Source organism: Chrysemys picta, chromosome 11 (assembly GCF_011386835.1).
Source record: "Chrysemys picta bellii isolate R12L10 chromosome 11, ASM1138683v2, whole genome shotgun sequence".
In the NCBI taxonomy this organism is placed as follows: Eukaryota; Metazoa; Chordata; order Testudines; family Emydidae; genus Chrysemys; species Chrysemys picta.
The window spans coordinates 4,828,503-4,840,920 of NC_088801.1; the positions used below are offsets into that span (position 1 = coordinate 4,828,503).

General features: G+C 47.8%; 2 protein-coding genes across 2 annotated transcripts in view; one reads left to right on the forward strand and one right to left on the reverse strand.

The window, feature by feature from the left end:
• SMARCAL1 (SWI/SNF related, matrix associated, actin dependent regulator of chromatin, subfamily a like 1) overlaps positions 1 to 12,418 on the reverse strand; it is a 248,766-nt gene that overhangs the window by 87,288 nt on the left and 149,060 nt on the right. The window lies entirely within an intron of this gene.
• Positions 732 to 12,418, forward strand: part of MARCHF4 (membrane associated ring-CH-type finger 4) — a 157,308-nt gene continuing 145,621 nt past the window's right edge. The window contains exon 1 of the mRNA XM_005279739.3: positions 732 to 1,478. Coding sequence (XP_005279796.2) covers positions 1,011 to 1,478 — 468 coding nt within the window. The 5' untranslated portion in view covers positions 732 to 1,010. The remainder of the gene's footprint in view (positions 1,479 to 12,418) is intronic.

A 12,418-nucleotide genomic window follows, 5' to 3' on the forward strand; every position in this document is an offset into this window, starting at 1 on the left:
CCACGTTTGCCTGGTCAATTACAAGCAAAGACTAGATCAGATTTCTACGGGTTTTTAGTCCAGGGCAATAACAGCTGGGCAAGTACTAAGCGCCCCCCTTCCTCGCCAATTGCCATCTTTTTGTGTGTGATCCAGACAGCTGCTGGAGTGGAGGAGGTAAAATAAAACAAAACCAACCGCTTTGGGGGATAGACTCATTGGATGCTAATCATGTCTTTCAGGACTTTTCAGATTGATCATGAAACATTTTGAAAACAACAGCAACGTTTGAATGAGCCTGTGAGGATAGTGTTTCAAATGTAGGGTGTTTTCACACACACACACACACACACACACACACACACACACACACACACACACACACACACACACAAATAATAACGGGAAGGACCTTTTGTCAACGAAGGCAGTTTTGATCACGAGAAGAACAAAACCAGATTGGCATTTTCTTAGTCCACATCCTTTTGTACCATTTCAAACCACTCGGCTGCTAACAAGAGAAATCACTCGGCTGCTAATTACAAGAAAAGGGAAACACGTTGACATGCCAAATACTGGCGAAAGAACCATATTTCCCTCCTTTCTCCACACCCACTGGAGAGACGCGACCCCCTTTTTTTCCAGGCGCAGGAGTTAAGACTTTCCAGGAGCCCCCTGTGTTTCTCTGAACCCGTCCCTCCCCCCCAGCGGAGGGTTTATTTCTAACACCGGTTCATTTCTAAACAAACTTGTGGCATTTGTCCAGTTCAAAAAAAAGGGGGGTGGGGGTGGGGGAAGGGCAGAGAACATTTTTTATCCTTATTAATGATCAGCGGGTTGTTGCGGTGAATTTTAACCAGCTCTTCCGCCAGATCCATTTTTTTAAAGCAAGCAAACGACCCAATATTGGGGGGTGGGGTGGGGGGAGGAGGAAAGGAAAGGGGAGAAAGGAGCCAAGCGGCCCCCTGGCTCCTGGGCCCCCCCTGCTGGTTCCTCTTTCCCGCCCGCCCCTGCCTGGAAAGGGAAGGCACATGTTAATACCAGCCGGCGTGGTGGGTTTGTGGTGCTGCCGCTGCGGATTGCGGAGTCCGAGACAGATGTTGCGCCACCAGAGCCTCCTTAAGTGCCGCTGCCGCATGTTGTTCAATGACCTGAAGGTCCTCCTGCTCCGGAGACCCCCCGCGCCCCCTCCGCCCTCGCCTCCCCTCCCCATGGACAGCGGAGACCCCCGCCCGGGCGGGCCGGCGGCCAACAACAACACCCTGCCCGCGCTGCATGGGGGGCGAGGGGGCGCCTGGAGGGCGCCGGCCGCAGGGGGGGGCGGCCCGGCCAGCCCGCCCGAGGAGGAGTGGGGCAGCCCGGCCGGCGAGCCCCCCGCGTCCGCCTTGAGCAGCGCGTCCTCGGAGGACTTCTGCAAAGAGAAGGCGGAGGACAGGTACTCGCTGGACAGCGGCATGAGGACCCCGCTCTGCAGGATCTGCTTCCAGGGGCCCGAACAGGTGAGCGAGCAAACTTCCCAGCCAGGCCCTGGAGTCGTGGGTGTGGGGGCTGTGTGTGTAACAATCCCCCCCCCCCACACACACACACACTCCTCGGTGCTCCCCGGTTGCTCTTTGGAGCAGGGTGGTGCTGATTTTCTCTTGGGTTGTGAGTTTGGGGGAAGGGTGTGTTTTTGGAAGGGTCTGAGTTGGAGCTGGGCTTACCTGGAAGCTTTGGGCAGAGAGGAAAAAGGCAGAGACACACGCTAGCCACAACACGCTGGTGTGCCCGGCAAGGGACTACACCATTCACAAATGCTCACCTGGAGAAACACAAAGGCACACCCAGAGACAGGCACAGACACAACACACATGCATGGATGCAGAACTCAGGGCCACAGCCACACACGCCCACACCAACGCCCACTCAGAGGACACACAAAAAGGCAGCCATAACTCACAGCACAGAGACACCACACACACCAATATGCACAGACACAATACACAGACAGGCCCAGAGCCACATTACGAAAAGACTTTGTTTTACTGCATGGATATAACGTGATACCTTGAAAAAGGTTTGGAAAAGGAGCGCAGTTTAATTCAGTCGAGTTTTGGTTCTCGTTCACTAGATTTGGGGGCAGATGCAAGTTTGAAGGTGACAGTTGTTGTCGGTTTCTTTATTCGGTTTTTGAGGTGTGGCACTGGTACATACATATCAACTCTGTTTAATGACATTGTGAACATTTTAAAACCTACACGCTCAGATGTTGCATTCGAGTTATATCAAAATATCCCCAGCGCTCTCCACGCGTCCTCGATAACTCTTTGGTTTGTCTCTGGCTTGGCAAGTGGTACTTTTGTTGATTTTGTGGTTTGCACCTTGGCCTAGGACTTTTAAAAAGAGAAATGTCAGGTCTGGGGCCATGGCCTGAAGGCTTCCCTACAGAGTCAGAGAGAATACTTTATATATCTGGTAAAACTTTGAATGCCATGGCTTTATCTGTGCTAGAAGGATTGTGTATAATCAAAGTCTCACCTTAACTTCTCCTTAATTAAAAATACCCTTCAATACTTGAAAGATGCCTGGATCTGTTTAATTACTCCACCACTATCTAAAAATGGATAATGACTCAAAGAACACCCAGAGGAAAATTATAGGAAAAGATCTCCCTTGCATTAAATCCTATTAGGGTTTAACAGACACTTCAAGACTTAACAATAAAACACCAAAGTTGACATTCATTACACAGGAGCAGTTTTAAGGGGCAGATGGTTAGAGAGCAATGACTTCCTAGAGCTTCTTTAGTAGAGATGTCCTGAGCCATTTTATACTCCCTAGCAGGAACTCTCAAACTTTTTTGACAGAGTGGACATCTTAATAAAGAGATTATTTGTCTGTGTGTGAACATCTGCCCCTCCCCGCATTTGCAATCATATAAAAATCCCCGTGGCAACAACTGCAATTGCTTATGAGGAAAAGTGATAGTAAGAAAGTCTGAAATGCATTGTTAGCTATTTAAAACACAATTCAGTGGCTGTAAATACCTTGCAGGAATCAACACCATGTGACCAGACAGCTCCCTGTGGAACACTACCAAATAGACTGCAGGTTATCCTGCACCACAGCCCACAGTTTCAAACCACTATTGGTCAGGACTATGCTAAACTATGAATAAAGCAATGGTGCGAGATGATACATGCTAAAAGTGCTACCTCAAAACGTTCCTTGGAACAGGTTACTAGTGGGCCAAAGAAGTTTCTCTCCACCATAATGTCTAGGGTGCTGCACAACAGTATGAAAAAAATAAACACAAGGTAATCAAAAATAAAATGTGACTTTTTTCACACCGTTTTCTCGAAACTACAAATGATTAAAAGTAGATCAAGTATTTTAGCCTAGTACGTTTGATGCATTTAATACATGGGTAAAATCCATACTTAGTCTAAAACAGTTAAACACAGCAGGAAAGATTACAGACCTAAAGCTTGATCCTACAACCCTAATATCCAAGTAGCCTTTACTCACCAGAATAGTCTCATTGACTGCAATGCAAACTACTTGCATGAGTTGCAGGATCTGGCTGTCGGGCAAAGATCTTTGGGTCTGTAAGACGGTAGATCAAAACTGAAGCTCAATTAAACCAGGTTTTGCCCCATTCTCTGCTTCCTATTTTTGGTAGCTCTGCCTCTAGTATGGTAACCCAGTGCCATGTGGCTGTGCTTAGGGTGACAGTATTGTGGTCCATGTCCTGCCAAGCCTAGTAAAGGTGCCAGCATCTTGCATCCGCTGGTGGTACGCTTATTTCTGTCTCTCCTAAGTAGGATGTTCTGAGTTGAGGGGACCTGACCCATCCCAGTGTGCGTGTGTGGGAAAGACACCTATCTTTCCTGAAGATGAGTTATGTTCCTCCAGCAACCCATCTGCATATCACAGTCTGGCAGAATGAGCCCGCTTCATACCTAGAGGTCTCTTAGATCAGAGCTGGAGGGCCAATGGGACATAGCCCTTTGGAATGGCTTATGTATTTGATTGATAGCTGAAGATGCACTTTTCACAACATGCTTTTAGAGGAGTAAAAAAAAAAAATAGAACAAATCACTCACCATTTCCAGAGGCAGTTTATGTCTGGCTTTTATTTTTTTTTCTCTCTTCATCTCTTTTAAAAACAGCACAGTTGAAGATATGTGCAGCTAGCGGCCTGTATATTTTACCTATTTCACCTTTATAGTACTATCTACACTACTGATCATTCCGCCCAAACACAGGAAAGGTGACGTCTGTGAGGCTGGTTTGTGTGTGTGAGCAAATAGATTCAAACTAGAGTAAAAAGCCATGTGACTGGCTACCTTGGGGAACAGGAATCCTTTAAAATAATCGGATGCTTATTTTTACACTTTAAAATCTATGTTGCATTTTAAATATGAGACTATTTGCTGACCATCTGCCAGTCTATCAAAGAGAAAAAATGAACAGATGTGACCTGCAGGTAATAGAATTCCATCACTACTCTCTCCTTTTGCTTCTCAAATCCTCTGACTTTGTTATAATAAGACTACTTAGGGCTGGATTCTGTCACCCTTACACCTTATTCTACAAGTAATCTCATTTTCTTCAGTGGGATTACTTGTGGAGTGAGGTACGGCTCATTATGAATGAGTTTGCCAGAATGTGGCCCATATGTATTGGGCGAAATCCTGAAGTCTTTAACCCAGAGCCAGGTTCTAACCCCAGTTTCACCAGTGTAAATTCAGACTAACTCTTTGAAGTCAATGGAGATACTCCAGAGTTGTACCGGTATGATTGAGATCTAAATCATCACCTCTGTTTTTATTCAGTCCTTATTCTGGTAAAACTCTCAGTGGGCCAAATCCTGAGACCTTATCCAGTTTTTGTTCAGTCTTGACCCAGGCAAACACCTATTGATTTGCCTGTATAACAACTCAGCAAGGTCCTTTCAAGATCTGGACTCTTAGAACTACAACAGTGATGAACGCACATGATCTTATAACAGCTTGCGTGTCATTTTACCAGCCTGGGCACAACATGTAATTGCCAGGTGACAAATGACAACAATGATCAAAATGAACAAAACTCTGAAGCAAGCTGCCCTAGAGAGGAATGGGGAAATAGACTTCTGTGAGGCTGCTTTACGCTTTACGCTTTGTTGGGAACAAAATCATCGTTATAAATGGACTTTTAGGCATTCTAGGCCTATTTACACAAAGTTATGGTGAGACTCCAAAAGACATTGTCATCCCATTTTGATTTTCTTTATTTACATATGACAACACCGACAGAATTGCTTTCTAATCTGCCTTCTCAAGTAGGTTTTATGCAACATCTAATGCAAAAGGAAGTCTGTGGGGATTTTCATTTTACATTGACGATGGTCCAACATGGGAGAGGCCTCAGGCACCGAGTTACTCGTATCTTAAGCTCCTTGCGTGTTTGTGGTGCTTATGTATACGCTGATTGTTTTATTTAAAAATATGTTGGGGGAATTTAGTAAGGAGAAAAGCTCTTTATTGTAAAAAATGTGTTGATACCTGATGGTTAGTTGAAAGCAACCACTAATACAAAGAAAAGCGTGGATTAGATGATCAGGTGAATAAAATGTCAAAGTAACAAATTCTGGTGCTGGAAGGGGACTGTTTATTCTAATCAAGGCTAGCTGTCAGAACAGGTCATTGCTTTTACTGAAAGGTATGGCGTAAATTGTAAAAACTATCAGGCCGGATTCTGATCTTGGTTATTCCATCAACTTTCATGGACTTATTCTGATTTTCATTGGTTTAACTGAGTAGAGATGCTGGCCTATTGCATCAATTAATTTTGAAGCTGTGAACCACAAAATGTGAGCATGAGAGGTGGCGGGTGGGAGGGAAGGGTCTTTGCATATTTTCTTCTGTTTTGCTTTATGTGCTCCGTTTTGCAGAGCATTGCCGGGCTCACTGGCAAAGTTCTCCCAGAGATAGAAACTAAAGATGAGCTTCACCGTGACAAATGTTCCTTGGTGTTTCATAGGTGTGGATCCAAACTGGAGGCAAGCCAAGCAGGCCAGCAAAAAAATGTGGATAGAATAAAAAGCCTCATTCACATCAGTGGGTTGTGTGATTGCACATGTAACAGTGGATAAACAATCCCTCTGTGGTTAGAGTCCCAATTTTGGTGCACATTATAAAGAAAGGAACATCATTAGAAAGAGAATCAAACCTATATCAGACTTGGAAATCAGTGTGATTTCCTGCAAATGGTCCTGCAAATGATTCATGGCTACATATATTTTCTAGCTGGCAATCTCCACTTATTTATCTTGTTTCTCAGCTTAGTTGTACTTTGTGCTTCTTCCAGGGAAAGTGCTTGAGAGAGAGAGAGAAAGAGATTTGAAAAGTAAATAGAAATGGGACTGGGGTTGGCTAAGTGGGATTGAAGAACTGGATATGGTCTCTTTCACGTCTAGGCGAGTAGTTTGAATTTAGGTTAGTACTGATTAGCGAAGGTCTGAAAGTGGAACACTATATCCAACCCCCCTGGATTTCAGGGCAGTTTGGATTCCGATCAAATGGTTAATGCAAGAACAAGTGGACAGTCAATGCAATTAAAAGGTGGGAAATTCAAAAGTGATAAAAGGAAATATTTTTTCACATAATGGGTGACTAGACTGTGGAACTCACAGCCACAGGAAGTCACAGAGGCCAAGAATTTAACAAGATTCAAATAGGGATTGGGCAATAGAGTTATCATAATGAATAATAACATTTTAGGAGGGAATATTAAACGTTGTGTTTCTCAGTTTATGCGAATCTCTATTAGAGGGGAGGGATAGCTCAGTGGTTTGAGCATTGGCCTGCTAAACCCAGGGTTGTGAGTTCAATCCTTGAGGGAGCCACTTGGGGATCTGGGGCAAAATCAGTACTTGGTCCTGCTAGTGAAGGCAGGGGGCTGGACTCGATGACCTTTCACGGTCCCTTCCAGTTCTAGGAGATGGGATATCGCCATTAATTAAACATTAAAGATCAGAAGGAGCCTTATGTGGGGAGCAGATTATTCCACAGCTGCTCACTTCTGGGTTCTTACACCTTCCTCGGAAGCATCCAGCATGGGCCACTGTTAGAGACAGGATACTGGATTAGGTGGACCTCAGGTCTGATCCAGTCTGGCAACTCCTACGTTCCTAAATTCTAGAGCCAAAGCTCCCTGGTAATGATTGAAAGATGCTACCATCTGATAGCTGTTCAGTGGCATATATGAAAAGATTTAATGGGCTCTTAGCTGAATTCCTGATGCACAGGTGGGCACATCACAAAATCCATGACTACCATTAGCCTCCTAGTTGGCAGTCTTCGCAGAGAAGCCATGAAACGACTCAGTCATGGAGTTGGCTCCATTCTAGAGACAGTCCTATAGAGGAACATATAAGGAAGTTTGTGCTCTGGTGTCCAGGCTATACTTGCCCTATGGACAAACAGAGGACTTCTGGGCCAGATTTTCCATTGGCTTCAGTGGAGTTCTGGTTTACACCAGGTTGAGAGCTGAATCAGATCTGCAGTTTCCAGAGCCAAATGACATAGAAATGGAGAAAATACAACACAAATCATTACAAAGCTCAGGACAGGGACATGACAAAGCATGAGAGCAAACAAGAACAATTCTGAAATCAGTATTATATGCAAGGGGAAAATAGAGGTGTCTGAGTGAGAGAAAGGTGAGGAAAAATACTAAAGGAGCAAAGAAAGCATTGTTTTCTAACTTTGTGCTGAAAGTGACCCTAACATCTGTGTTTTGTTAGCTAGTGTGTTGAGTCATATAACTACAGTGTTCCCAGCTCGGGTCTCCAGTCCATATTCTTTTCATCTACGTGTTTCTACATGATTCATTTTCTTGGTGGTAGCAAGAGTAATATTCCCTGGAAAAGAGCCATTTCTGTTAAAATGAAGCTTAGGGTTGTTGGCATCCATCCATCTGGATTTGGGTTTGTGGATTTAGACTCCCAGAAGTCAGAGATGGAAAAGATTTCTTGGGTCATCCAGTTCATATCCCTGCCCTTCAGGATCTGCTCTGCAGCTGTCTGCTCCCACCCTTACACCTGATCATTATCATGAATTGCTTGGAATTGCTTGGTACCTGTCCCGGGATGAAATCCCAAATTCCTTGCTCGGGCAGAACGCCCTTCGGCTTCGGTGGGAACTCTGCCTGAATATGAGCCAAATATAAACCAAAAAGAGTTCAGAATTTGACCTTAGTTTAGGGTTATACCCTGTTTCTCTTGACTTCAGTGGCAGCTGGATCAATCTCAGGGATGGGCAACTGGTGGCCCTGGGGCTGCCGCTGGCCTGCCCAGAGGCGGTGGTGAAAATATTCTTTGTTGGGGCTGAGCCGGTGCATAGCTACTATTGGGCCTAGCACCCAGGCCTCCCTAAATCTGAGCACCAAGCACAGTGCTCAGAGCGAAGGGGGTTGCAGGGGGCGTGGAGCCTGGGACTGGGAGCAGGAGCCGTTGTGCCATGTTGCAATGCCACCCATTGGCTCAACAACCTCTCCATCACACATGCAGGGGCGGGGATCTGCTCCGCACCACCTGGCTCTGGCTACTGCCTTCCCATTGGCTCCTAGCTCCCACAGCCAACCAGACTGTGGCCAGCCGCACCTCTGCCAATGGGGAGGCAGTAACCAGAGCTGGGTGGCACAGCAGCGGAGACCCTCCCCTGCTGACGTGACGAAGGGGTGGCCAGGCCAAAGCTGAGTGGTGTTGCAACCTGGCGCATGGGGTCTTGTTGCTCCCAGTCTCTGCCTCTGCTCTTTTCCCCTGTGGACATAGGCTGTGCCATGCACTGAGCTCTCCACGGACACAGGCCCTGGCTCTGTTCCACACCACCCAGCTCTTGTTACTTCCTTCCCATTGGCTCTGCTGGGGAGGGAGGGAGGGAGGCAGAACCTGATTGGCTCTCAGCTCCGAAACGATCAGCCAATACGGGGGGCAGTAAGTGGAGCTGGGTGGCGTGGGGCAGAGCTGGCGTCTGGGTTGATGGGGAAGATTGCGCCCCTCAGCAAACCAGCTCAATCTTAAATGTTGTTTTTCTCTGTGGCCCAACAAAGGGTTTTAGTGGATTTTGTGGCCTCTATAGCCTTAAAGTTGCCCAGCCCTGCTCTAGATCAGGAGTGGGCAAACTTTTTGGCCCGAGGGCCACATCAGGGTAGGGAAATTGTATGGAGGGCCATGAATGGTCATGAAATTGGGGTTGTGGTGCAGGGGGGGTGAGGGCTCTGGGGTGGGGCCAGAAATGAGGAGTTCGTGTGGGAGGGGGGTCAGGGCTGGGGCAGGGGGTTGGGGTGTGGGGGCGGGGTGAGGGCTCTGGCTGGGGGTTCTGGGGTGGGGCTGGGGATGAGGAGTTTGGGGTGCAGGAGGGGGTTCTGGGCTGGGACTGAGGGGTTTGGTGGATGGAAGGGGGCTCTGGGCTGGCTCAGGGGGTTGGAGTGAGGGCTCCGGCTAGGATGTGGGCTCTGGGGTGGCGCCAGAAATGAGGGGTTTAAGGTGTAGGAGGGTGCTCCGGGCTGGGGCTCAGGGGTTTGGAGTGCAGAAGGGGGCTCTGGGCTCGGGCTGGGGCATGAGAGGGTGTGAGGGCTCCGGCTGGGGGTGTGGACTCTGGGGTGCAGCTGGGGATGAGGGTTTGGAGTGTAGGAGGGTGCTCCGGGCTGTGCTTACCTCCTCAAGCAGGTCCCAGAAGCAGCGGCATGTCCCCTTTCCAGCTCCTACACGGAGGCGCAGCCAGGTGGCTCTGCGCGCTGCCCCATCCGCAGGCGCCGCCATCTGCAGCCACTGCCCCTGCAGTTCCCATTGGCCATGGTTCCCAGCCAATAGGAGCTTCGGGGGCAGTGCTTGGGGGAGGCAGCGCACAGAGCCCTCTGGCTGCCCCTACACATAGGAGCCGGAGGGGGGACATGTTGCCGTTTCCAGGAGCCACGCGGAGCCCAGCGCGCGTGGAGCAGGGCAAGCCCCAGACCCCACGCCCCAGCGGGAGCGTGTGGACAGGATTAAAATGACTGATGGGCCGGATGCAGCTCGTGAGCCATAGTTTGCCCACCCCTGCTCTAGATAGTAAGTGCCTTGTAGCAGGGACCTGATCATGCATGTTTATTACCATACTATGCACAGCTGTGGTCTCCTATAAATAATAGTAAAGTAAATTTGTCAAGTTGACTTTTAAATGCTCTAGGAGAGAGGGCTTCCACCTTCTAAGGCTGTTGAGACCTTGGAGACTATCCCTTTGCTTGTGATGCCCAGAGCTACTTCATAAGTAAATCGGCCATCTTTGTTCTCCTTCACTTTCCCACACACAGACCCTTCATCTAGGAACTTGTCTGGTGTTTATGTCACTGCGCTTGGACAGAAATTTCAGGCAGTGATTAACATGAGAATGGCCGCACTGGATCAGACCAATGGTCCATCTAGCCCAGTATCCTGTCTTCCAACAGTGGCCAGCACCAGAGGATTCAGAGGGAATGAACAGACCAGGCAATTATCGAGTGATCCATCCCGTTTCCCAGCTTCTAGCAGGTAGAGGTTTGGGGACACCCAGAGCATGGGGTTGCGTCCATGACCATCTTGGCTAATAGCCATTGATGGACCTGTCCTCCATGAGCTTCTCTCATTCTTTTGTGAACCTAGTTACAGTTCTGGCCATCACCATGCCCTGGGCAACAAGTTCCACAGGTTGAACTTGTGGCTGATGTCAGTTAGTGACAGCACAAAACATGTTGCTCAAGTTGTTTGCATCCAAATCTTCCTTGTTTGTTATTTTTACAAAGACGGCACCTTCTCCTTGCAGTGTTCACTTAGTACAACTGAAATGTAATTGCATTTCATCCTTCTGTCAAGTGTCTGCCTATTCTCATGAAGAGGCACAACTTCATAGCTTTTTGCCTCTGCTGATGCTTGCACTGCTCCACTCAAGGACCGCCCTGGTCTAGAAGTAATGCACTTGGCTCTGGCAACTGTAGTGTGAGTCTTAACAGTTAAAGTACATGGTATTATATTCCCCAAAGTGTTCACAGTGCATGCTACTCAAAGTCTTTGAAATGTGTGTTTTATCCTGGTGCAGGGGCAAGGGGCTAGGGCCCAGTCCTGCTGGAGATAAACTGCCTCCAGAAGGATGCTGCACACCCATAAGGGCTTCATGGGGAGGTTAAGGTACTCGGTATCTCAAGTTTTTGTCCTTAGAAAGTGGCTGTTGCATGACAATTCCCTGGACCTCTACCCAATTCCCATCCTCTTTGAGGTCTTGGTGGCTTTTGATGCTAACTAGCATACGCCCCTCTTGGAATGGCCTGTCCCTCATCTCCCCACCCCTGGATTTTGTGACTCCTTCCTCTCCTCCTCTCTGATTGCTCCTTCATCATCTCGGTGGGTCTCATTCCCTCTTCCGCTCTCCATTGGGGTCCCACAACACGGTTCCTTCTTTGGCACCTTCCTCTTCTCCCTTGACACTGATCTCATCCAGTCACGTGGTTTCTTTAGGCCAGTGATTCACAGATCTGCCTTTCTGCTCTTGGCCTGCCTCCCTCCAGGCAGTCCCACACCACTGCCTGGTGTCTGGACACCTCCTCCTTGGATGTCTTGCCATCTGCTTAAACTGAACAGGGCCAGAACTGAACTCTTGATTTGTCCTCCCGTACACTCTTTCCTCTCCCTTTCTCTATCACTGCTGACAGCTCTTCCATCCTCTCAGTCACTCAGGCCATTAACCTGAGTGTCATCTTCATCTCCCTCTTTCTTGCCCACCCCTCCAGGCTGTGTCCTACTCTATTTCTTTTCTTCCTGTCTGGACAATCAGAACTCTTGTCTAGATCCTCCTCATCTCCTGTCTTGATTACTGAGACCTCCTCCTCTCCAGCCTCCCTAACACTTACATCACCCAGCTCTTAAGATCATCTTCCTTGCCCATCGCTCTGATGGCATCAACCCGCAGTGCTGAAAATGTCCACTGGCTTCCCCCATCTTTCACCACATCAAGTTCAAACGTCTTGTCCTCATCCTCCCAGCTCTGCTTTCCCCTTCCTGTCCACTCTTGTTTCTTATCACTGCCTCCTACACAGCCCCAACTATCCCAGCTTTGTCTGCCTGTTTGTCAATGTCTCACACAAATATCTCTGTGCTTAATAAGACATACAGTCTCTGTGGCATGCATCCCAGTATTAAAGACAAGGATGCCTAGAGAGGACAGGGTAGAACACTAGGGCTGCATTTAATGCCTCCCGTGGATTGCAAACCTTGATTTTTTTGCTGTCCTGGATCTACCCTTCAAGACAATGGTTTCATGTATAGCAGGACTCCTATTTTATGAACTAATCAGGGAGTGAGGAGTTCATAAAATCAAAAAGTTCATAAAAATGAACATCTCAAAATGACAGTAGGTATGGTGCATAAGTTACAGTTCACTGCATTGCTTTCTTCTTGTCC